At 41.4% G+C, this 24,396-nt stretch overlaps 2 protein-coding genes and 1 long non-coding RNA gene across 6 annotated transcripts in view; 1 reads left to right on the top strand and 2 right to left on the bottom strand.

The window, feature by feature from the left end:
- Positions 1–1,249: 1,249 nt before the first annotated feature.
- Positions 1,250–12,303, bottom strand: LOC121090420 (alcohol dehydrogenase class-3-like). The gene is given in 9 exon segments (XM_040598954.1): positions 1,250–1,522; positions 3,390–3,528; positions 4,412–4,547; positions 5,303–5,563; positions 6,120–6,339; positions 7,128–7,215; positions 7,816–7,957; positions 8,904–9,005; positions 12,173–12,303. Coding segments are annotated over 9 exon segments (1,125 nt in total). The 5' UTR covers positions 12,185–12,303; the 3' UTR covers positions 1,250–1,497.
- On the top strand, positions 10,280–22,339 carry LOC121090468. Of its 2 annotated transcripts, XR_005828565.1 has the most exons (3): positions 10,280–11,132; positions 13,940–13,993; positions 21,714–22,339. It is a non-coding gene; the product is annotated as an uncharacterized LOC121090468 (long non-coding RNA). The 2 variants fall into 2 exon arrangements; XR_005828566.1 differs by lacking the exon at positions 10,280–11,132 and having other exon boundaries at positions 13,073–13,993.
- The window catches only part of LOC121090403 (alcohol dehydrogenase 1), a 20,290-nt gene continuing 13,034 nt past the window's right edge, over positions 17,141–24,396 (bottom strand). For 2 of the 3 annotated variants that reach the window (XM_040598941.1, XM_040598928.1), the window contains exons 9-10: positions 21,074–23,210; positions 17,141–19,687 (exon numbers count right to left, since the gene is read on the bottom strand). In XM_040598941.1, coding sequence (XP_040454875.1) covers positions 23,186–23,210 — 25 coding nt within the window. In that variant the 3' untranslated portion in view covers positions 17,141–19,687; positions 21,074–23,185. The remainder of the gene's footprint in view (positions 19,688–21,073; positions 23,211–24,396) is intronic. The other variant, XM_040598935.1, reaches the window with a different exon arrangement.

The following is a 24,396-nucleotide window of genomic DNA, read 5'->3' as shown; positions in this document are numbered from 1 at the left end:
GCATTGGAAGGCTCACCTCCACTTTTAATGATTTTTAATGAATTTTTTATTAATTCTTATGACACTCACAGGAGTTAACTTTGGTGTTTACTCTGTTTGAAATGAAGCTAGAAATGCAGCTACCTCAACTATTTTCAGAACGCTCCAGGGCTATCTTTCCACTGACAAATGGAAAAGATACAACTGTCCCAGCTGTATAGCAGTGTCTTGGGGTAAGGTTATTGTTAGTAGCAAAACAGAATTTCTAATAAGATCACTGTTTGCATTCAATGTTCAAAAACAGTTGTTTTGACCAGACTCCCTTAAAACATGAAACTTCTCTCTTCATCAGTGTCCTTGGTTCACTGAAAAGCACCGACTTTTTATGTATATAACTTTTCTTTAACTGGGTAGCCTTCCTGCCTCTGCTTTGCAGTCTGTTTTCTGCATGTGTGGCACTGCATCCAGGTTTCAATTCAAAGAAATTTTATCCAGTCAGATCACTTCAACTACAGTTAAGAAAAAACACCTGCAACTCCAAAATTAAGACTTAACCACTCCCCTTCCAACAAACAAAAAATCCCCACAAAACCCTGAAACCTTCATCACACAATGCTCTTTACTGTTGTTCCCTTGCACCCCTCAAGAGCAAGTGGGCTGTTGCACTAACAGTAATGTTACCTGCTTCAAATGGCATGACCCCATTTCTGACTAAATAGAGGTAACAGTCCCACGCTGTTTGTTTTTGCTGCGTTGGCTGCCAAGGCTGCTTCAATTGCCAGTAAGTTTAAGAAAGTAGCAAAACTGCTACTGAAGTCTTGGAGGACACCACTAGGGCAAGTGACTGTTGTTGTCTATGCTATTATCCTTACAATAATGAGCCAAACAGGAAACAGGGCAGAATTTGGACTTCCTAAGTGAACACAGGTACACCTGGATATTTAGGTCACATATCCAACTACACTCTGCTCTACAGTTAACTGGCTTTAAGGGACAGCTAGATGGTACATCCTTTGTAGTCCTACAATAGCCTCAGAAGCTTGGCAGGTGGAGTTGGAGTTCTTGCCGCTCTCAGTACAGTTCAGCACATCAATGCTGCTTCTCAACCCAGCTGTACTTTGTGTAGCTGCCTAGAGTAATGAATCCCACGTAATTTCCTATTGACTGAAGAATATTCCTCTGTCATGTACGCACATGCCCCAAAATCACTAGAGGAAAACAGTAAGATACAGCAGTCACAGTCTTAATGCTCAATAATTCCAACACCATGTTTAGAAATAAGCATTTATTAAGTAGATTAACTGAATTAGGCACTGTAAGTTCCACAACCCATGCTAATTATGTAACTCTATTCAGTGGTTACCGATTTTTTTGTTATTCAGAATGCTCACCCTAAAATACATCCATCTTCCTAGTTCCGGTGAGTTTCCATTTGCTTCATTCTACTTTCTATCAGAAATTCCATTATAAAAGGACAGTTACCATGCTGCTGGCCAATTGGAAGGTCCACATTTGACTCTAAAGCTTTAGGACAGTTCGAATGCTTAAAACAGAAAAGAAAAAGAAAAAAAAAGTTACCAGTAAGTCCATTTTCCCCCCTTCTGTCCCCTCTCTTTCATTGCCAAGACATGATTCAACTTAACTTCTGTCTTTTGTAAGAATGAAGTTATGCTTATGCCTCTTAATATTTATTAAAAATACTGGTTTAAAATGGATTAGTAATGCTTGTTATCTTTGGGGTTTTTTAGTCTCTCCTCCAATAAGATACACTCAAAATGGAAGCTTTTTCAAACTACCTGCCAGTTTTGAGTAGCTAGCCAAGAATGTGGATCAGTAACATTAACATTTACAGGCATTCCCTCTTTTGGCTACTTGGAGAATTCTAAGTAACTTACATTGTTAACTTAATTGTTAGTAAGTAAGTAACATTGTTTCATAGGGTATGCTTATGTAGGAATAAAGTACTGAAATGATACAGAAGTTTGTAACTGGGAAATGGGATCAACCGCTGGATGAAATTTACATAGATGAAGTGTTTCCAGTTGTAAGAAGTACAAAATGCAGTTACCGATAACAGGTTTACCCAAAACAGGACTATATATGAGATAAAGCAGGTAAAGTTATTACTTTTGAGAAAGTTAGAAACACCATGCTGGTTTCTTGAGATAATGCTGCTAACTGTTTATCCACCTGCAGATGAACCTAACTATGGATAAACAGTTGCCTGCATTAGTGCAAACATGCAGGAAAAGATTTTCACTAGAACAACTCTCCAGTTTTTCCTCTTGTACACCTGCTGATTCTTCCTTCATTTAAAACACATTCTTAGAAAGTATGTGACCTAATCTTGTAAATAAGCTGGGTTTCTGCTCTTAGAGGCACTGGTAGCTATCTCATTAAGTCTCTGAATTTCCAACAAATTACAGAGCATCTCATTAAAATACTCATTTAAAAGAGGCCTGCTCTTGAAAAGACACAGTAGGACAAGTTTTAACACATCTCAGGCTAAAAGTGTCTAGTCCTTTCCCCTTGTGTGCATTAGATTTTAAGCTGCAGACAGAAGTTCTGCCACAGTATCCCCGTTGTCCCTAAAGCACATCCATGCCTGTATCTGTACAGGGCTTTACAAGGATCACCCAATATATCCTCTGTAACAATATCCTACTTTGCAAAAGCATTGCAGGTTGATCACTACTTGCAAACTATACTGCTATAAGGGCAGCAAGGCTCATCACACATCCAGCAGCTTGGTTTCTTTTTTTACCAGCAAATAAGAGTCACTTCAATATGCAGTGGAGTTGGGCCTTGCTGGGAAGTTTAATACAGCGTAGCCCAAGTCTGCAGCATGTAACAGTCCAAACTTACATTTATCTTAATAAAGCCAGAAACTGCTGTACGTTTAGTACAAACCCACCATATGAATGTTCTACCCCAGTTCAAACTAGAAAAAAATATTTTAAATGTAGCATATTAGAAGATCATTCCAAGTGACTGTGCTGGTAATCTATCCTAAATAGTTAGAAAATATACTGAAATCTACTATTTAATTAAAATAGACTAATACCTTAATGACTTGTAAAAATGTATTAATGTGAACTCTCCTTCAGTCTCTGCATTTCTTTTTCTGAGGAAGAATGTTTCAGCAATGTTGGAAGTCTATGACTGGCTTGTCCCCTTTATGAGCTTTACATACTTGTATATTTCCTTTACACATTATTGCTTGCTTTTTACTCTGCCTGTGTTTTGGCATATGCCTAGAACCACAGAGAAAATGTATTTGCTTATCTCAGAATGAATATGCATGGTGTATGTCAGCCTTTATGCTCCCTGTTTAAAACGTGACAGTGAGCAGGGAACCTGTATTTTGACAGTGTCTCATCTTCTACACCGTTCAGTATTATGATGATTACCTCTTTCCTGTATGCATCAGCTCAAAAGCCTCATTAATTTTGTCAAAAGGCAGAGTGTGAGTCACAAATTCATCAACCTTGATCTTTTTGGACATGTAGTCAGTCACCAGTTTCGGTACATTGTCTACGCTCTTCCAGCCTGAAAAATAGAAAGCATGCATTTGGAAAACAGAAAGAAAAAAATACAGCCCTTAGACAGGCACTTGGGTGATAAATATGAAAATGAACTGAGACCTGTTTGTCACTCCTGCTCTAGGCAGGCACTGAGCAAGGAATGCAAGAGGCCTGCTAGGTTTGGAAGAGTACACATTATCCAAACACGTAAGTCCACTAACCTTTCACTAGGTATTGCGGCATTCAACACAACAGCAGCCCTCACCCAGGAAAAGCATGTATGAGGCATCTGTATCAACCCCTCTATGTGTCTTTATGACCCAACTAAGTTCTGTATTCCTTGGAGAAAGGGCAGTGTAATAACAACTTCACGTCTGGACACTTTACGAACTTCAGCAATTAGTGAATCCCCAAGTTGCCAGTAGCTGTACAAGTCTCAATATGGTTTTGGTTTGACAGCAAAAGAATTAGTATCAAGCACTTGTTGCTTTTTATTTTAAAGCTCTTTATAGCACATTCCTATGTTAGCCCCATGATTTACTTAGTGATTAAGCAACACAAACATGTTTATGTGAGTTCCCATTTTCCCAAAGACTGGGTCCTTTCACTGGACCAAACTGAACCAAGGCTTTATTTTGTGATAAAGCAGTCCCTCTGTACCATTCTTTTAGTACTATATAGCATAGTTATATTCTCTCTTCCAAGTATGTGAGATACCATACCTATGTGTTTTTTTATAGCCTGTCTATAGGAATCAGATTTTAAGTCTTTATCTTAAAAGTCAACACAGCAATTACTAATAGCCTGTCAGTAGTATATTCCTTGCACAAGCAAAACCAAGGCAGTGTGTTTTTCCTAGCTTTAACCCACAGTAAGTTATTTTTATACCCATACCAAAAAAAAGTTACCTCCAAACGCAGTCCCTTTCCAAGTCCGCCCAGTTACTAGCTGGAATGGCCGTGTGGAGATCTCCTGACCAGCAGCAGCTACTCCAACTATCACACTGACTCCCCAGCCTTTGTGGCAGGCTTCCAAGGCAGCCCTCTTCACAGATGGATAGGACAAAGCAGAACATTTATTGTTAACATTTATGCTGCATAGACTGGTACAGGTTGCACTTCCTTTTCCCAGTATTTAATGAATCACCACATTAGTATGTAAGGTACAATAAATACACTGAAAATTATGTTAAATTTTCCACTGGTTCAGACTTTCTTACACTGTTAAAGATTCACTTTTCTCTTTTTATATCCTGTCTGGCTTTCAGAGAAGTTACTCTGAATTCCCACTGGGAGTTGGGATAAACTGTAATAAGAGACCATGTTACTGACAGTTAGGAATACTGTTGTGATTCCTGAAAACCTAGCCTTTCATTCAGTAATACTTCTGCATTTCCAAAGGTTAAATTCAGTATTTGAGGAACTGGGGAAATACTGAGCACTCCTTGAGATTTTCCTATTTGTTGTACAATATATTTTATGTGGGTTTTGTTAATTTTTGAACCATCAACATATGGGAACTCTGGATTTCAAAGAACTCCTGGTAAGGATAAGTCTGAAAATTACAAGTGTCATTTTCAACCTAAGAAGTAGCATCTGCTTTCATTACATGAGGACTGGGATGTAAACTGGTCTTTTTCCACCATTTTCAGTTATCATTACAATTTAAACAATAAATAAATTAGTATGGCATGTTTTCTGTAACAAGAAAGCAGCTCATTGTGCTATTCAGCTTAGTTGTTTTAAATGACAGCTAGCTATCCCCTCCCTCTACATACTACTGTCAACACAAACACTCACCATGACTCCAACATTACCAATGCACTCAAACGAATAGTCTACACCACCATTGGTCATCTCAACCAGCACCTCCTGTATGGGCTTCTTGAAGTCTTGAGGGCTAATGCACTCAGTAGCTCCAAACTCTTTGGCTTTGGCATACTTATCCTTGTTAAGATCGATGCCAATGATGCGGGATGCTCCTGCTGTTTTGCAGCCCATAATAACTGCCAGCCCAACTCCTCCTAAACCAAAGACAGCACATGTAGAGCCAGGTTCCACCTAGGAATAAGAAAGAAGCCATAAGCAACACAGAGAAAATTCACCCTTCCACATGAATCAGAAACACAAGAAGTCCGTAATGAAGGAAACATGAAGGTAAATATATATGGCTATGAGACTTTATCACTTAGATAAGGGAAACTATACAGAACTTTCATCCAAAACCTCCTTAGGTAATAAGCTTTTATTTTTGCCCAAAGACTCAACTCCTCTAACCTGCCCTAGACTCATACACACTCACCTAGCAGCTCTGTCTCACCCTGAGCTTCAAACTATCGGAATAACTTGCAGCAAGATTAAGATGAATTGGAAAAGTAATTTCTACATAGCTGATATCAAAAGGGATGCAGAACCTTCTTCCTGGACTTCCTCTAAAGGGCATTAGGCCTTTACAATGAAGTTAGAAATTCTTAGCTAAACTTCATCAGTTGAAGAGGAAGAAGAAACAGAAATTTTGCACATCATGTTTACAGTCCCAACCTAGTCCCTAAGCTACATGTATACTTTGGTGCAGATGTAGTTGCAGATAAAAGCCAGAGGCAACCACAACCTTTACCTTAGCAGTGTTAACAGCAGCCCCATAGCCAGTAGAGATGCCACAACCCAGCAGGCACACTTTATCGAGAGGTGCTGCAGCATCTATCTAGGCTACTGAGATGTCAGCCACGACAGTATACTCTGAGAAGGTGCTAGTCCCCATGAAGTGGTAAAGCTGCTTTCCTTTGCAGGTGAACCTGCTGGTACCATCAGGCATGAGTCCTCTCCCTTGAGTAATTCTTAAGGCAAAAAGGAAAGTACAGTCAGTCTTAAACATAAAATACTCTCACCAGACAGTATCCATTAAGTAGCACAGAGATGCAGTTGCACACTTGCACCATTATTTTTTATTCATTCCAATAAACCCAGGAGTTCCAAGAAATCAAATGCTAAACTCCTAAAACTTTATGCTGTTAATTCCTTCATAGAAGCACTGAAAGAAATGGGAGTTTATCAACACACTGACCTTGTTGGCTACCAGTGCCAGCTGCCTGTGCCACTACAACCCCATCTTCACCTCATTCAGTACAATTCCCTTTAATAGTGCCTGCCAATTATGTCACCAGGGGTTTTTTTAGATTTAGGAGATTTTTTTTCAGAATGGGAGTTGGAAATTTAGCTGGAAGCAGGTGTTAAGGAAAAAAGAGCTTTTGGCATAACTCTGTGTCACTTGACAGCTTCGGTACTGACTCCCAAAAGCTAAATTCCCTGAAATGCTGCCCTTAAGTACGGATTAAATATGGAGTCAGAGCATTTATGTTTTCAAAGCTGTGGACACAAGCTAGCAGTTCACACACGTGAAAACTGAGAAACAGATTTATTTAAGGGGAAAAAGAAAAGAAACTTTAAGGAATAAGGGAAAGTAGCATGTAACTGACTCCCTAAAAAATGTACTTTCCAAGTCATTAAATGATGCATCAAGAGATTTATTCTTCAAAGACAACTCCTGTCAATTACTTTTGATAACCACAACAGGTATACACTGAACAAATACTATACTGTGTGTCAAAATAAAAAGCATACAGACCTTATCTTCTGGCATAGATTTGTTTTAGGATTCTTACAGAACTTGCACTCTCCACACTGGGGGATGTATAGAGGGATAACGGTGTCCCCTAAGAAAAAAAATAATCTGTGGCTCATTATCAAGTCAAGTAAGGCATTAAGTTACTCAATTTTCATGGCTTTTATGTGAGCCTGTGTTCACTTAGAACCTTTGTGTATTAAAACATGTTTAAGGTATAGAGTAGCATTGTTTATAGAGTGCTAGATAAAACACTTTCTTCATGTCTGAGCAGACAGCCAATCAGAAATTCGTCATTCCAGAACAAATAGGAATGTTACTGTAAAACAAAACCACCCCAAATCAACAGTGAACAACATCATTAAACATTTTAAAGCCCTTTAATTATAGCAACAAGTAACAACTATCAGTTGGAAAAAAAAACACCACCAAAACAAAGCCATTCTAATTATACTGATCTAATTTCAAGTGATAAATCAGCAGGCTAGGCTCCTTCAAGCATTAAACCAAGAGCACATTGATTAGATTAGTGTTGTATCTCACAGACAAATCTATACAGTATTACACCCCAGAATAAGACCTTATATTGACTCCTGCAATATAGCATCTCAGTGGCCCAATCTAGCAGTTGACCTTGTAGTAAAATAACACTTTTAATGAAGGCAGAAAACTTGTAAGATAATGTTCTTACCCGGCTTTACTTTTGTTACTCCTTCCCCAACACTGTCTACAATTCCTGCTCCTTCATGACCCAAGATCACAGGGAAACATCCTTCAGGATCAGCACCACTCAGAGTATAGGCATCAGTGTGACAGACAGCAGTGGCAATTATCTGTGAAGAAATATATAATCTGAGGCATCTTGAAGAACAGAACAGAAGCACAGATCTAAATGTTTCCCTTTGGTCAGAAATTCAGAGCAATTGCTGGGACAAATCTGCCAGCCCAGCAGCATTTGTGATATGGCCAACGTGCTTTCACTCCTGGCAAGGCACAGGGGTGCCAAGGCAAGGCACTACTTCTTACTTTGAAAAAGTAAACTCGTGATAGTACGTCTTTTCTCACTTCCATCAACTAAATTCTGATGCTGAAATGGGTAAAAGATGACCTCTGGTTTCCTAAAGCTTGAAATCAGTACTTCAAGTTGTCTCAAAGTAGGTTGGCATCTCAGATTTGATGTAAGTTAGTTTCTCAAAGGTAAAATGACCAGAGACAGTGCACACAACTCCCAGTGCTGCATAAATCCAGTTTAAGTATTAAACACCATGCAGAGACCCTTTCCACAGAGACAAATTTCACCTTCATGTGTATTTTTGGCAGATACAGGCTACCGGAAAGTCCTAATCAAATCAGAAACCTGGGTATGTGGAATCCAAGAGACCAATCATGGCTCAGCAGCTAGTAACTTACAGCCTGACTGAAGTAAAATCCAGCATGTTACACAGCTGCAACAGCTCACAAGCTGCTACCCTTCAAGTAAGATCAAAGGTGTTCCTACTTCAGATATTGTGTGGGGGCTTAGTCTGTAACAACTGGAATTGATCCCCAAGACTAGCCATGATCTTTACACCAGACTGTGAAGTGAGACCATTAAAAATTGAGTGTTTTTCATAAACAGAAGATCTAAATACCATAATTTTCTTCTTTGTAAAGCCAGCTAAGACACTAGTGAACTAATGCTATCCATTCAACATTTCTGCTGTTGGTAAACAAACTGTCCGGCTTTGGTACTTTGCCTCCCAAAATACAATGCACACAGCTAATGATTGATTTAATTACCTTGATACGAACTTCATGAGCTTTTGGTGGAGCAACCTCCACCTCCTCCAGAGAGAGAGGTTTACCTGCCTCCCAGGCAACAGCAGCCTTGCATTTAATAACCTAAACGACAACAAAAAAAGAGGACATCTGTTGTGTGGTTCATTTCAAGTAATTCTTGTTCAGCCAAGTGAGAAAATGACAGAAACACTACTGGCTTTTGGAAAGAATCCCAGATCTGAAATTTATAATTTCAACACAAAGGCTTAATTGCCCTACATTTGCTTTCAGGAAGCTAAACAATAATGAGTAAACCAAGATCTGAAATTTGGATGTAATTCTCTTACTGAGCAAAAAACATAATAAACCCAGGACTGCTTAGGAGATACTCAAATACGGCAGTGAAATAAGCAATAGGAATGGAAAAGTGCATAATAAATATGGTGGTTTAAAATAACGGACTGGCATTTATTTGAGATGTGTTCCTTGAGCAGAGCATTCAAAGTAAAAAAAAAAAATCAGCAAACTGGAGGTCACATAAGGGTCTGAGAGCCACATTAAGTGAATTCCTTGTTCCTTAGGATGGCTTCCAAGTATGATTTTGGCAAGGAGAAACACGTGCATGAAGCTGAAAGGCAAACCCCTCCAGTGATGCACAGGGACCAGACAGACTTTGCTATATGGTTACTGTCAACAAGTTATTGTGCACTAACACTTTGGCAGAGATTCTGTGGATTACTGTTAGCAAGTCTTCATTCACTGCCCTCAGCACCCTGACAAACCCTGCTCCGCAGCTACTACATCTATATATCCCAAGAAGCTTTTCAAGCCAAACAGTGCAGAACCTGGATGACAGGGCAGGATCTGTCGGTGTGTAAATCTAATCTTGTCAACAGGTACATACGTGCAAGTGACTAAGGAAATCAGCAAGCATTATAGCCATACAATCCAGAGCAGCTTCAGGTGCTGCAAGGGTGCAAGCATCTGGAGTACAACTAGATGTCAGTATCTGAGTCTGTCCTTCAGGATAGCTGGGTATCAGATAATCTGGATTTTGCTTTCTGACAGGTACATATTTCAACAAATGTGGTACTCAATAGCTTCCTGCAGGAGACACATGAGTTGTGAAATCAATTTCCAGACCTTAAAACCTGAGGAAAGGTGTGACAGACGAGACTGCTTCAGAACAGCTCCCTTCACAGCCTACTCCAGAACAGCATCCATGTATTTTGGAGTTCAGTTATACCAGAAGACGTGCACTGATTCTCTTCCATACAAACAAGGTCTAAGCCAGGGGTCCTCAAACTTTTTAAACAGGGGGCCAGCACGTGGATGAAGTGGCAGGCAGCCATCTGTGGCTGCTTGGTTTCCCCCCCCAACCCCCGGCAGGGGAGGGGGCGGGGGAGTTCTGTAAATACCGGGGGCCTGACTGAGGACCCTGGGGGGCTGTATCTGGCCCACGGGCCATAGTTTGAGGACCCCTGGTCTAAGCCATTCCTATGACTATTGGAAATATGAAGCATTTAATAGCATTAACTATAAACTGATACAAGAAAATGACATTTTGTGCATTCAAACTAGCTGTTGTGTTGCTGTAGAATCATTGAAAGGCAGACATACAGTCATCCAGTCTTCCTGAAATTTCACCGCCTGCAAGAGGTAACAGCACCAAGATCACATGTTCACCTTGCCTGGTATGATTTCTCTCTTGTATGTATAGAAGGAAATAATGGGTAGTTTAGGACCTTCTGTAGTATTTTTGTTGTACAGTAAATTGTATCAGACTTTGCCAGAGCCAGCTAACACCCTCGCTGTACCTGTAATAGCAAAACTGCGGGCGTTTACCTTGGCTTAAACTTGCTAAAATAAATGCTGCCAACCTAAACAGAAAACAGGTACCCAATCCTACAGCTGGCAGGAGCATATATTGGATAGAAATACCCTTAGCCTAAAATGGTGAATTCCCCTTGCCCTGCATTTTATTACGAGGATAAATAATATAAAAATGCACTGAATGTGGTCATAATCTCTAAATGTACCAAAAATTTTGCCAGAAAATCTAAATTCAAGGCATAAAATGCAAGAGGGGATATCATTCAGTAAATAGTTTACTGGTTCGCAAACCATACCTCACCCTTCTCTGACACAATCACTTGTTCTTGCACAGGAGACTGCGCATTCCTAAAATCTGAACTTGTACAAGCTTAGCTAAGCACAGGATTAAAGGGGGGAGAAAACTCTCCATATGGGGTAAGTTCTGATCTTCCCAAAACCAGCATCTGGAAGCATATTTTGAGATAGTATCTCCCAATTCAGAAACTGTTAAACAAACTGGCTTTTGAAGGCGCAGTTAGGCCACACAGCCCTGAGGGCCCCTGGGCCACTCAGCAAGGGCATCAGGTCAGCCCCAATTCGGGCTCCCCAGCAGTCAAACTTGCTGCTGTCCCGCTGCTGGAAACCCTAAAACCAACAACTGGAAAAAAAAACCCCACCTCAACGTTCACCCATTCTTCATTTTCCCTGTTATTACATTAGCACAGGATCGCGACTGCGGAGTCGCCTGTCGGTCCGCACTCTCTCGCTGTCCCCCTCCACAGGCGGTGGCGTTCGGCAGTGACAGGGGCTGCCCCGCCGGCCCGCGCAGCTTCCACCGCCTGGGCAAACGCGGCCGCCCGGCCGGCCCCGGGCCGCATCAGTAGCTGCGCGGTAACTGCGGCGGCACGGAGGAGGTGCGGGTCCTCGCCCCGCTCCTGCAGCAGCGCGGCAAGCTGCCGGGCCACGGCCTACAGGGCAAGCGGGCCCAGCTGTGCCAGAAACGGCGCTGCGCGGCGGCTCCTTCCCAGGCGCGTCCGCTGCTGCTCCCGCTCAGCGGGCAGCGGGAGAGCACGCGGGGCTGGCTGCAGCGCGCGCTTTCGCTCCTAGCGCGGCAAGTACAGCACCGGCCCCCCACGCGCCACCAGCGACGCCCACGCGTGCCGCGCGCCTGGTCCGCGCCGGGCGGGGACCCGGAGGCGCCAGGCCGGACCGGGCCGGGCCGCCCCCGCGCACCGGCGCGCGCACGGCGGCGTTCGGACGGGAGCGACCACCCCGCGCGGGCCCGCAGCCCCGGCCCGGGAAAGCCGCCCCGCCTGCTGACCGGCGCGCGACCCGGGCCCACCCGCCTCAGCCTCCCACGCGCGGGGGCTGCAGGCGCCGCGCGGGCCCCTCCGCGCGCCCCGGGCGGCAGCACCCCGCCGCGCGCGTCCCCACGGAGCCCACACACGTCCGCGCGCGCGCGCGCGCCGCCTCACCCCGCTCGCCATGGCGCGCGGCCACCGCTACCCGGCAGAAGGGGAAAGCGGCGGGAGCGGGATCAGCTGCGCGAGCGGCAGCCACTGCGCCTCAGCTGCCGCCGCCTCCTGCGCCGCGCATGCGCGCTGCGCCGCGGGATCGAGCGGGGCGGGGCGGGTAGGCGCTGTGAGGCGGCGCGCGGGCCCCCTGCCGCAGTTCTCTCCTTGCGGAGCCCGGTACGAGGGGTGTGGCTATTTGTGAAGGAACTCGCGCCAGTGTGGCGGTGTGTGGCGGTGTGTGGCGGTGGTGTGGTGTGGCGGTGGTGTGGTGTGGGAGGGTGGGTGGGTGGGTGGAGTGGGGGGGGGGGTGGGGGTGTGGGGTGTGTCATGTCATGTCGTGGCTTCTGGGGGCTGCATTAACCTGTTAGAATGCGACCCTGTCGGTCTGGCAGGCAGATGTACACACTTCTGTTGGTGAGGGAGCAGACACGTTGGCCTGGCACATGGGTCTAGGCCACTGATCACTGGGCTATCCAATGTCCTTCCTGAGGAACAGGATGGAATTGAACCCTTTGGTGGAGCGTTGTATGTTGCCTCTGCAGGTAGAGCCTGTCTTGTGGTCAGCCAGAGGTACTTGGTGCCTTCTGTCTCACCTGGACACTGATGGGGGCTGGCCTCATGTCTCCAGTGTGGGTGCTTCACACCTGAATCTATACTTGGCTGGCTAAACTGTAGTGGTGGTGGCTTTACTGGGCAGCAGCGTGCTTCAAACTGTGTGAAGGCAGACCTGTTCCAGTGTAGGGTAAGGGACCTGCAGTGAAACAAAGTTTTGGCTGGGCCCTTGAGATCCCATCCTGCGGCCTTTGAAGCAAAGGGTCTGTTGCTACCAGTTGGGATCATTAACCTGTTCACACTGTTGTTTCATTTTTCTGAAGAATCTCACTCCAGGCAGGGTAGGAAGGGCTTCTTGTGAGGTGTGCAGACATGGTTGTGTAAGACCAGGTCTTAGAACAGTTATGCCATGGGCTTTTGGGATTTTACATGAGATGCTGGTGCTTGGGGAATGGTTGGGTGTAACTAAGTCCCCCTCAGTAAGAAATGGAAATTTTATTTTCCAGTGACAAGCTTAACAAGCTAAGTGAGTACCACAGTTAGACAACAGCACCAGCTTGGGGAAAAACAAACTTTAATAACACAACATAAACAACTATAGCATTTAATAAATAATATAAAAGTAGCATAACATTTAATAACATAACTAAAATAAAAAAATAAATCTGTAGGCTCAGGAAAGCTGAAACCTTCCTAAAAGGTAATTTGGACAGTGAGAGTGCTGTTTAGTTTTCACATATGGTGAAAGGCATTGAGAAGGAATGAAAGGATGTGTCTCCCCATGGCTTTCTTGAGCCTTTCCACTAGTTACCTCAGTTTGTGTTCACTGGCCACCACTAAAACTTTGTTGTTGAAATCAAAGCAGGTCTTGTCCATTTCCCTAGTTAAACTCAGCTCTGCCAGCCCCTTGTGTGGATTTCATGATCTTGGTCATGTCTGGTTTGTCAGTGCTTCCAAAAAGCCTCCAAACATTTTTCTGTTTAGCTGAAGTTCGTGGGTGCTCTGCTTTTGTTAGTATCTTTGGTATTCTGGAAACTGTTGGTACTGACTCTAGTAGGCAAAAGCACAGACACATAAATCATAACGCCTTAATGCTCATTGTCCAATTTCAATTTGTCCAATTTGTCCAAAGCAAATTGTCCAATTATCTTTTTTTAATTTTTCCTTCCCTTGCAGTTTTCTGATGCTGCCTCCAATGTTGCTGTGTACTATTGGAAGCCCCCGGATATGGTAAGTGGTTTTGCAATTTTCTTCCTATTCTCATTACTATGCGAGTAAATCAACTTACTGCACTGTGCTCTTGACTGACGTATCTATGCTTTGTCACGCGTGTTTCAGGTTTATATATATATAAGTTCTATAGGTGAGGGCTCCTAGTGCTACTGTGGTTTTTACGTTGGGTTCGGTTTGCTGCTGTTCTAGCAGATGTTAATGTGCTAATCAGGAGCATCAGTTTGGATTGAGAAAAGAGGAAAGCATGGAAGCATTGTGAGCCATGTGGGAGTGAGGCCTTATAATCATGTTTTGGCTTGGAGGATGTTCTCTGTTCTGTGTGGCAAGTGGGGATAAAGCCCAAAAAACCTGTTTTGGATCTGTATTACTTTTGGTTTTTAAAAAACTTCTTTTTATTTTAAATTGTATCGTTGTGTCCATCCTGGAGGCATTAATTTTTAGTGAGGGGTTTCTGTACCTTAATTTGATTTTGAAGTACAAGAAGATGTAGGGCAAGTAGTCACTTTCAAGCTTGGCAGCAATTATATTATAGAATCATAGAATGGTTTGGGTTGGAAGGGACCTCAAAGACCGAGCCAGGGGCATCTTCTAGTAGACCAGGTTGCTCAAAGCTGCATCCAACCTGGCCCTGAACACTTCCAGGGATGAGGCATCCACAGCTGCTCCTGGACAGCCTCTTCCGGTGCCTTACCACCCTCACAGTAAATAATTTCTTCCTAATATCTAACCTAAACCTGTCCTCTTTCAACTTAAATGTATATGCTGAAAGTATATGCAAGTGATCTGCCAGGATGTTCATCCCAGGGCAGTCTGAATACCAATTGCAGAAGCTGGCCATATGCCGCCATCAAAACTAGGAGGTGGTGGCTTGGTGCTGTAACTGCTGGCTGCAACCACACACACTGGTGAACAGATTGATGAGGCACAGGGAGGCTGCAGAGGACTGATATGCCTACCCACAGGCAAAACTGAAATGTGTTCACACAGACATTTATTTTCCCCGAACAGAAATGATGCTAGATTGACCCAAAGGTAATTTTTCCTCCATTAATACAATTTCCTGAATAAAACCAGTGTAATTTAAGTGGGTTTGATAGATATATTTCCCTAGAAGAATCCCACTAAGCCTGGGATAACCTGTGCACAGATTTCAGCTGTGATGCTTAAGTGTAGCACTTTTTGTGGGGTGCTGCTCTCAAAACCATCCTTTTGAATTATGGTTTGTTTCCTATGAAGTACTGGAGGATAATAATTGAGTAGCAGTTAAAATACTAGAAATCCTTGTCTGTCTTCAAATTGGCATAAATTTATTTTTTTAAAGTACAAATATAGCTAGTTGAAAAATGGAAATATTTTAAAACTCTATTTCATTTAAATTGTTCAAAGCTGGTTGATATTTCTTTGGATAGTTCTTAGTTAACTAAAATATTCTAATTTTGTAAATACAAATATTTTTAAAATATTCTTCAGTATTTCAAGAAACAGTTGGTTCCAAAGGAAAAATCTGAGCAACAACTTCACTAATTAACCCTAATATTCACTAATTAATCCTTGCATAATTCTAAAGTATATGAAAATAAAATAACTTTTCAAAACAAAGGCTTATGTTAATTAGATGTATTCAAAATAAGTATGAAAGTGTCCATGACAGTTTTGCAATAGAGACACATGAGGCTGGGATAGTGAAAGCTTTTTAGTATTTTAGATATGGAAATAAGTAATTTGGGGAGATTTGTGGTTAAATATGCTCACTTATTTGCTTTCATTGAAAATTGAATAAAACACAAAAAGCTGATGTTTTATGTGCTGATTCTAATAAATTAATAGTAAATGAACAATGCTAGGGAAATTTTAAAGATACAAGTGGTGGAAGGGTTATGCTGGCACCTCCTTGCTTGGCACTTGACAGCATGTTCTTCTGGTATGTATAAATGTCTTTGCTCATCTTTCAAACATAGTTATTTGGTCAGCAGTGAAACCAGTGATGTTTTAGGAATCGAGCAGAATTTGATGAGCTCTCCAATTATCTGCTGAAATTTGAAGTCCTGCCCAGTTAGTGATTGCTATCAAAGGGGCAAGAGAATCTCCAAGTTACTGGAAAGTTAGCAGTAACACATTCACTGGCTCAAGGAAAGGGCAGCAGAACAGCTCTCCACTGGTGCTTGGCATGTTGCCAAAGAACTTAGCTGTGAGGATGGCAGAACGTTCTGTGGACAACCTCACAGGGCAATGCTGGAGCTGTGCAGAAATTCAACTCCCGCAGCATGTTCAGAAGCTGATGGGCAGTATGCATAGGAAGTAGTGGACAGGTAACCACTGGGTGGCAATGCTACAATGACAGAACTCGTCACTACTCAGAAGTGCTTCCACGCATTTTTACGTAGCAACAGTTCAAAATAATCGGTAAAGTGCAAGCTGCAATTGACTTAAGGCAGAGTTATTTTATAGCAATCGAATTTTGCTTCGTGTAGGTTTAGATTTTTTTTAAAAAAGCAATTGTTTTTTTTTGTCCCAAACCTGCAGAAATCTATATATGTGTTTATATTTATTACAGAGTTGCTAGGCTAATTCATTACTTTTTTTGAGACTTGTCACTGCTACAAAATTAAGGCTGTGCAGATGTACATGTGGTGTTAGGGAAACGTGTATTGGGAGGAACTTATTGTAGTGTTTTCTTGGTAGGGAAGTGCGAGAACTCAATTAAAACATTTAATGAGTTATTTTGGAGTTATCACCTTCAGTTTTATTTGTTTATGCTTTAAAAGTATTTAAGAGAATTATGGGTAACCTCTATAGCAGGGCAAAAAGTTCTGTGTGCAGAAGTTACAGCAAATTGGCAGACATGATGGTATTTGCTAATCTTTGATAACTAATTTGTGCATTCATGACGTGCTGTGTAATTGCTGATGGTGCTGAGGGGTTTCCAGAAGTTCAAAGGGCTGTGGATTGGAATAAGAGTTACTCAAAAGAGGGCAAAAGGCATTACAGTCTTATGGGTTCAATGTTCAGCACTCAAAGAAGGGTCTGTTGAGCAGAATAACCTGTTCACAGTGGTAATCCTGTTCGCTGGGGAAGGTTTTGCACAGTTGCGCTGTAATATTCTGTGGGACTTGGTGCTGGAAATACATTAAAAGCACGACAGCATTTGCAAAAATGAAACCACATCCATGTATGTGTGTATAAACATTACAGGATAACAACAAAGTTTTCTACTGCTTTGTACAATATGATTCAAATAATATACTGCTAATTGCCATCCCTTATTACATTTCAGTGCTAACCATTCCATATTTGTGTGAGCTGCACTTTCTTAAAAACTTATTAAGTTTTAATACATATTATTAAATATTAGATATTAAATCAATTTGTTAAATAATGAGACCAGCCAAAAATATAGCTTAAATTCAGTTGAGAGTCTTCAAAAATTTAAGATCAATCCTTAGAAAATGAGGACAGTTTGATTGCTGCAACAAAGAAAATCAACCATGTAAAAGTTTGGTTTAAACTTCAGAAAAAAGCCCAACCCACAAACACAAAAAATTGATATATGGAGCTTGGATATGTATAGTATTCACTTACTGTCTTTAGACGTTCCTGTTTCATTAGAGCTTTGGGCAACCTCATTGCTGTGGCTTGTTCATCAATTTAGTAGTATTTCTGGCCTTTGCCAGGCTGTGAAAGTGATAGTTTGATCGGTTGGCTCAGTAGCTTTTTTGTGTCCCCATAAAAACTGTCCTCATGCTGAGGAGAAATTTGTCAAAGTTTTCTTCCCTTGCTCTTTGCTAAATTGTCCTTGACACAGATAGTCGCACTAAAGGAGAGTATGACAAAAATATTTGTGAAGACAAAGTACTTTCAAACATCCTTCAATAGAGATCTTTGTAACCTGTTAAATGATTCTCCCACCCCATGCTTCTTGGGTCTCCTCCAATCCTATGCAGTTTCTATTACATAAGCTGAAAATTTTATTGCTCTGTCCTGTCAGTTTATGATGGTTATATAATTAAGTAATGAAGCTTTTGCAGCAAGGTAGAAATTTGCTCAAAGTTCCTGCAGTCAGGTGGAGTGCAGATGTACAAAGCCCTAGGTTCTGTAGGCTAACTCATCTTGAAACTCGCTTACTGTTGCCTAAAAGCCCAGACACATACTTCAGTTTGAAAGTGGAACACAGACTTCATTGTGCGTACACTTTCTTCATAAAGGCTCAGCACTGGGTACCTAAAGCTGTGGAAATAGCCTCATTGACTGCATGTTAATTTTCAGTTTTACATATGAATTAGCGGCAGGAATGAGGTTTTCTTGGAGCATTTGAAGATGTGTCTTTTTTTTTTCATTTTCTTTTTAAATGCATGACTCATAAGGCAGGGCAATATTCAGCTTCTATGATTAAATGAACAGTATTATTCTTTATATATTATAATTTATATATAATAATATATATTAAATGAGCCTCATGAACAGTATAAGGAAGATTTGATTTTTTGGTAACTTAACCCTTTCTTGAAACCGTAAGATTAAAACAACATCATTGATTTTTGTCAAATAGCAATGTATATGACACCAGGACATGCAAATAAAATTTCTTTGCCATATAGTCAGATAACAGCTTTGGTACACTCTCCATGCTCTTCCAACCCGAAATAAAATCCATAAAACCAAGTTCTGTTAACAGTGAACAAACTGAATTGAATTAATAAATCAGGTTACAAGAAAAAAACAATTTGATCCAAGATTAGACACCTGCCTGATTTTCTGCTTGATTGCCTACTTTAGTTTTCAAGCCAGTGGTCACACTGTCTTTTCTGATACTTTTTTTGTCTTACCAGACACATACACATTTCACAAAAGCTGTTACATCCAATTGATGGATGTTTCATGAGTACAGGAAATTAATTTAATATAAAACGTCTCTCAAGTACCTAATTGATGCTGAGTATTCTGTATCTTTCCAGGTTAAATATACCCACCACACTAAGCACTAATATACTGATACAGTAATAGTAATAAGCTGAATAATCTGGATACTGCATGAAATGTGCCTCAACAATCCTTTGGTTTTGAGGGACACTTGCTGAACAGAAGAAAAACACCATACCTATTACTAGTTAAACACCAGATCTGTGCTGGTGGTTATTTTTTGGTTGTCTTTGCTATGAGTTTTGATTAAAAGTCAGTGTTTGGTCAGGATACCTTCATTGCTGTGTTAGCAGTCAAGTGTTACTCCACAAATAGCTGATTTGTAAGGAGTCAAAATTATAAAGCTTTTTGTATTTTTTGATTTTAAGTATCACATAGTTTAGTTTTTGCTTGATGACACCCAAACAGCTTCAGTAATATCCTGGAGACAGGATATTTAATACATTAAATGCTGTTACACATCCAGTTACACTCTGAAAATGAAAAATTCCTTTGTTGTTGTATTCAGGTATGTGACTCCTAATAAACTGTGACTCTGAAAGCTTTATCGCATCTTTTTTATCCAGTGTTTTGAGAAACTGAGAGGCAAACAGGAGAGCCTTATAATGATCTTGTTCTGTTAATCACTATCAGAAATTGCAAGCCTCTACTAGGTATACTAACTGCTGAAACAGTGTCATGAAGGAATCTATGTTTTAAAAAGAATACATACCCTTTTTCGCTTCTACTTTTCCTTTTGTATCTTTCCAAATTGTTTTTCTGTGTTTCTCTTTCCTGGATACCAAAGATTATTTAGAATTAGATTTAGATTCTTGAAGCATGCATCATTTTGTTACTCTTATTTTCTATTAGAAGATTTGCAGATTTCCTGAGTTGTAAGTTTAATTTCTGAGGTTTCTAGAAGAATAAGGGATACATCACTTTTGTAATGTTCAGTATATACACTGGGGGTAGTTGGCCAGGAGCCACCGATCACTGCTCAGGAACTATCTGGGAATCGGCCAGTGGGTGGATTGTATTGTGTCTCACTTGTTTTCCCTTGGGTTTTATTTCTCCCTTTCCCTCTCATCTTCATTACAATTATTATTGTTGTTGTTGTTATTATTATTATTACTAATTTTTTAAAAAAACTTTAATTACTGAATTTTTCTTGTCTCAGCCCATGAGTTTTACCTTTATCTGATTCTCCTTCCCACCCCACAGGGCCGGGTGTGTGTGTGGGTAAGAGTGAGTGAGCGTGGTACTTAGTTTCTGGCTGGGCTTAAACCATGACAATATCTCAGCCCTGTTTCATGTGGTGGGGGAGGAGGTCAGCAGCACTTGCTGTTAGCAGGCTGAATGCCCAGCTCCCAAATCCCCTGAGCCCATCTTTAGTTTCACTGGTGCAGACTGGCAGCAGTGCTATGCCCCAGCAGCTGTCTGAGCTCTTGCCTGGGACACGGTGGCCCTGTGGTGTGTCAGTGCTTCCAGCCATGTGGAAGTGCTGCTGGGCAGCCTGTACCCCAGCCCTGCTGCTGCTGGTCAAGTCCAGCTTCTATATGATCATGGCCATGCTGCTGTGCTCCTGTCATGGAGGTGAACACCTGGCACTAGAGTGGCCATGCACTTCTGGATCATTGTGATCTGTATTTCAGGTGCCCAGGGATGTTAAACAGTTTTTCCCAGGAAAGTTTTCCTTTTTAATAGCTTTTTTGAGCACCTTTGGTACCCTCCATCAGACTGCAAGCACTGGCGATGTGTAATGTTCCAGGAATAAGGATTTTTAGAAGAAAGTTTTTAAAGTTTTCAGTATTCAGCCTGGTCTGCCTGCTGCATTTAAAAAACAAGAAATCTATCATGACATGTGGTATGATTTATGTGTCTTGCAAGCAAAACATTTTTTTTTCATGTGTCCTGAGCACCTGAAGATATCTGACAGGCCTTCAACAAAACATTGGGCTGTATCCCAATTATCTGTGTAGCGCAGTTGGTTTTGTCACTGGGATCCGTGCTCTCCATTTGATAACCTAGAAGCAGTAGAGGGGATTATGCTGTGTGGGAACAATCACTTGCCTGTGATGCGTGGTCAGGGAGGGTGATCTTACAAGCATGTAAAAATAGAGCTGCCACAGCCATGTCTCTGCATGCTGGAGCACGTGATGCTGGAGCTATACAACTGACCTGTGCTGTTTCCTGGTGGACTTGCTGCGTGGTGGGATGTGGCAGGAGAGCAGAAACACAGGAGTGTTGAGCTGTATGTGAAGCCAAGTGATGTTCAATAAACACTGACCTAGTTTAAGGTCTGAGGAAACACTCAGACTTTGTCAGACAAAGTTTGTCTCTTGGGAAATTATTTACTTTTTCATCACTTCTGTGGCTTTTTCATAGTGTCATCCTGTGCTAAGGGGCAGATCATGCTCTGATGGAAAGTGGTGGACCCTGCTTGTTCACAGGAAAGCTCCTAAATGGAGGCTCGCACGGCACTGCTGTGGGTGGCCCTGAACCCACCTGGAGTACCTCAGTCAGGGAGCCATTGGGAAGGTCTGTCAGAAACATGCTATCCAGAGCTGCACAATCATACAAACAAATTAATCTTCAGCTGAGTGTGGATGGAGATCTGCAGGGAGAAATACTGTAGGACAGTATGAACTATTTTTTATTTTCCCATCAGAAGCCACTCCATTTCTTCATGTGAAGACACCACTATATGGCTGCGTTAAATCATTCCTTTTAGAGACATTTTATAACAGGTTTAATGTTTTGGACCCCAGCAATTATCCTAATAAAGATACTAACAGCAGGTGTTTACTATGCTTTGCAGATTACAACAACAGAAACAGGCTTTGCATGATCCTGAAGAGGACAGAAGTGAGGAGGTTTGTTGTACTTTATTCCCTAACTCTATGGTTGTTGTTTTTTTTTTCTTCTACTTTGAATACTGTTGTTATATTCTCTACCATTCATGAAGTAAGGAATGCCTTGGAAAAAACATGTATCTGGCATATGGAGGATACTTTACCTCTCCATACTCCTTTCTGCCCTCAGGCTAGGTTTAAACAGGACTTCTTTGGCTTCTGTTTAAGTCACGAGTTAAACATACTTTAGCTGGTACAATAAACTAGCTTGGCCTCCACAGAAAACATTTTGTTAGAATACTCTGAGAATTGAGATATTATTATGCTCTTGTTTCTGCTGAATCCATGTTACTACAGATGAGATCAATTAAGTGGAATTAAATCCCCTCTAATTCTATTTTGAATAGTGATCTGGTTCACATACAACCTGCCTTGGAAGAGATCAGGACTCTCCAACTGAATTGCACCTGAAAAGAGTTTTTATGCTGCTGAAAAAATCTCCAGATCTGACTGCACAGGTAACCCCATAGGAACAAATACTGAAATCTGGATATTAAACACGTGTATGTATAATAAACTTGGCAATTAAGGATCTTCTGTTAAAGTCTAATCTCTTGGTAAACTTAGCATCAAATCATTAACCTAGCTGTGCAACTCCATGACTCTTTCTGCTGACACAAACAAGTCAGTCATCATTAGCACACAAGTCCTCTTACACCGAGCTACCATGTACATGAGTGCCTGCAAGCTCTGATTTGTACTTTCAAGAGATAATTCAATGTTGAATTATCACAAAGCAGAACACCACCACAGCAATTTTATATGAAATTCTTGAAAGTGTTTGAAAGTGTTAGTTTGGTAAAATATCCAGTGCTGAGACATTCTCCAGTACCCAAGTCTATGATTTACTTAAATAAAATTTACTGAAATTATTAATTAAAACATATGCTCACCGTAAGTTCTAATCTCTGCAGTAATTTCCTTGCCTGTCAGATAATGGAATACTAAAATTATTCAGGATGAATATGTAGTTCTTACCTAGGGTTTTACTGTGCTGAGCTGAATGCAAAAATCTGTTAAGCTTGCAGTGTTATGAAGGCCCAAAGAAACAGTTTTCTTCAATTTTCTTTTATTAAAGTATTCTATATTGAAAGACATCTTAAAAAATCCAAACCTTTTATAACATCTATGACAGCACCCAGTCCTGACTATTAAAAGGAAATTGCAGCACAGTACAGAGGATTTAAAGCAAGAATCAGGAGGAAGAGGTAGGAGGAAAAAGATTCTTTAATTTATAAATGCTGTGCTTGAAGTCTAGGGTTTGAGCTTGATGGTGGTAGACCTTTCAGAAATGTCTTTGCTTTTCATACCAGTTGTATCAGAGGATAATGAATTTTGTACTGGTGCTGAGCCATCTGCTGCTTATCAGTTGGGAGTCCTAAAACACCAGGACACTGCGAATACTGCAATATTAAATGACAAGTTAGTGACTGTAGAAAAGCCCCTGGGCTGACATCAGCCAAAGACTGTTTTTTCTCTGAAAATCTATACTATTGCTGTCAACTAGGGTACTCCCTCCCAGCTCCCCCCAGCTCCAGCTTGCAGCAGAATGACAGCAGATGTGCAAACCTTGCTGCAGATGCAGAGAACAAAATGCATGCCAGATTGCAAAGCCTTCACTCATGAAGCCCAGGGCTTCTAGCAGTTAGTAACCAAATATTGCCAGGGAAGTCCTTGGAGAGAGGCTTTGACACATCTTTCCAGTTACAAATGGCTGTAAGGGCAACCTCTGAATCGTACAGCTTAGTCTGCACTGAAACATTGAAGTGTTTCACTTGATAGAAACTGTCAGCTGCAACATGCCTCTGTCTTCAGGTTAACTGTCAGTATTTTAGCAAAGCTGATGGCACCTCTGCCCTCACCACTTTCCCCTGTGTTACACTAAAATCCAAAACTAATATTTACAGCCCATCTAAAATAAGGACAGTCAAAGAATGAAGTGTGCGCTGCCACAGTTAGAACCCGAGAACAAACCTCTGGGGCTAAATTCTTCTGTTACATGATTTTTATATTTAGAGCAAGTAACACCTAAATTTGTATTTCCCGCTTCTACCAAGGAGAGTTTTCAATTATTCCTGTGGTGAATCTTGTCCATTTCAACTAACTTCCCATTTCAACACCCTATGAAAACAGAGTCTGAGCTGAACTCTCACAATATTAGAGGAATGCGTGAGAGCTAAATTCTGAGTTTCCAATGTATATATACACCAAGTACTTTCCCTTTTGAAAAAGTATGAAGTTCAAGGTAAACTACCCAGTGTCTGTAGGACTAATTGCACTGGGGCTCTGTTCTGTAACTCACAGGAGGAATGGTGAGTTGCTGTTCCAGTAAACATAGGCTATTTCTGCTCCTCATCCTAAAACATTCCTTGGAATGTGATGTAGCTAAGCCCTGGCACCCTACAGCTTGGCATTCCCAGGCTCCCTTGCTTGTGTGCTCTTTTCCAATGGGTAATGGGAAGGGACTTCATTTTTGTGGTCTTTTCTCCCTTTGTGACCCAAAGTCTTTGCTCAAACTAGAGTCTGAAAGTTCCTCTGCAAGGAAAGACAGGGCCCACTGCATTTCAAAAGCTAAAGCTTTACTTGTTT

The sequence above is a fragment of the Falco naumanni genome, chromosome 1, assembly GCF_017639655.2.
Source record: "Falco naumanni isolate bFalNau1 chromosome 1, bFalNau1.pat, whole genome shotgun sequence".
Classification (NCBI taxonomy): Eukaryota; Metazoa; Chordata; class Aves; order Falconiformes; family Falconidae; genus Falco; species Falco naumanni.
Note: the sequence above shows the minus strand (reverse complement) of the source record. Positions and strands in the feature narration are given on the sequence as shown.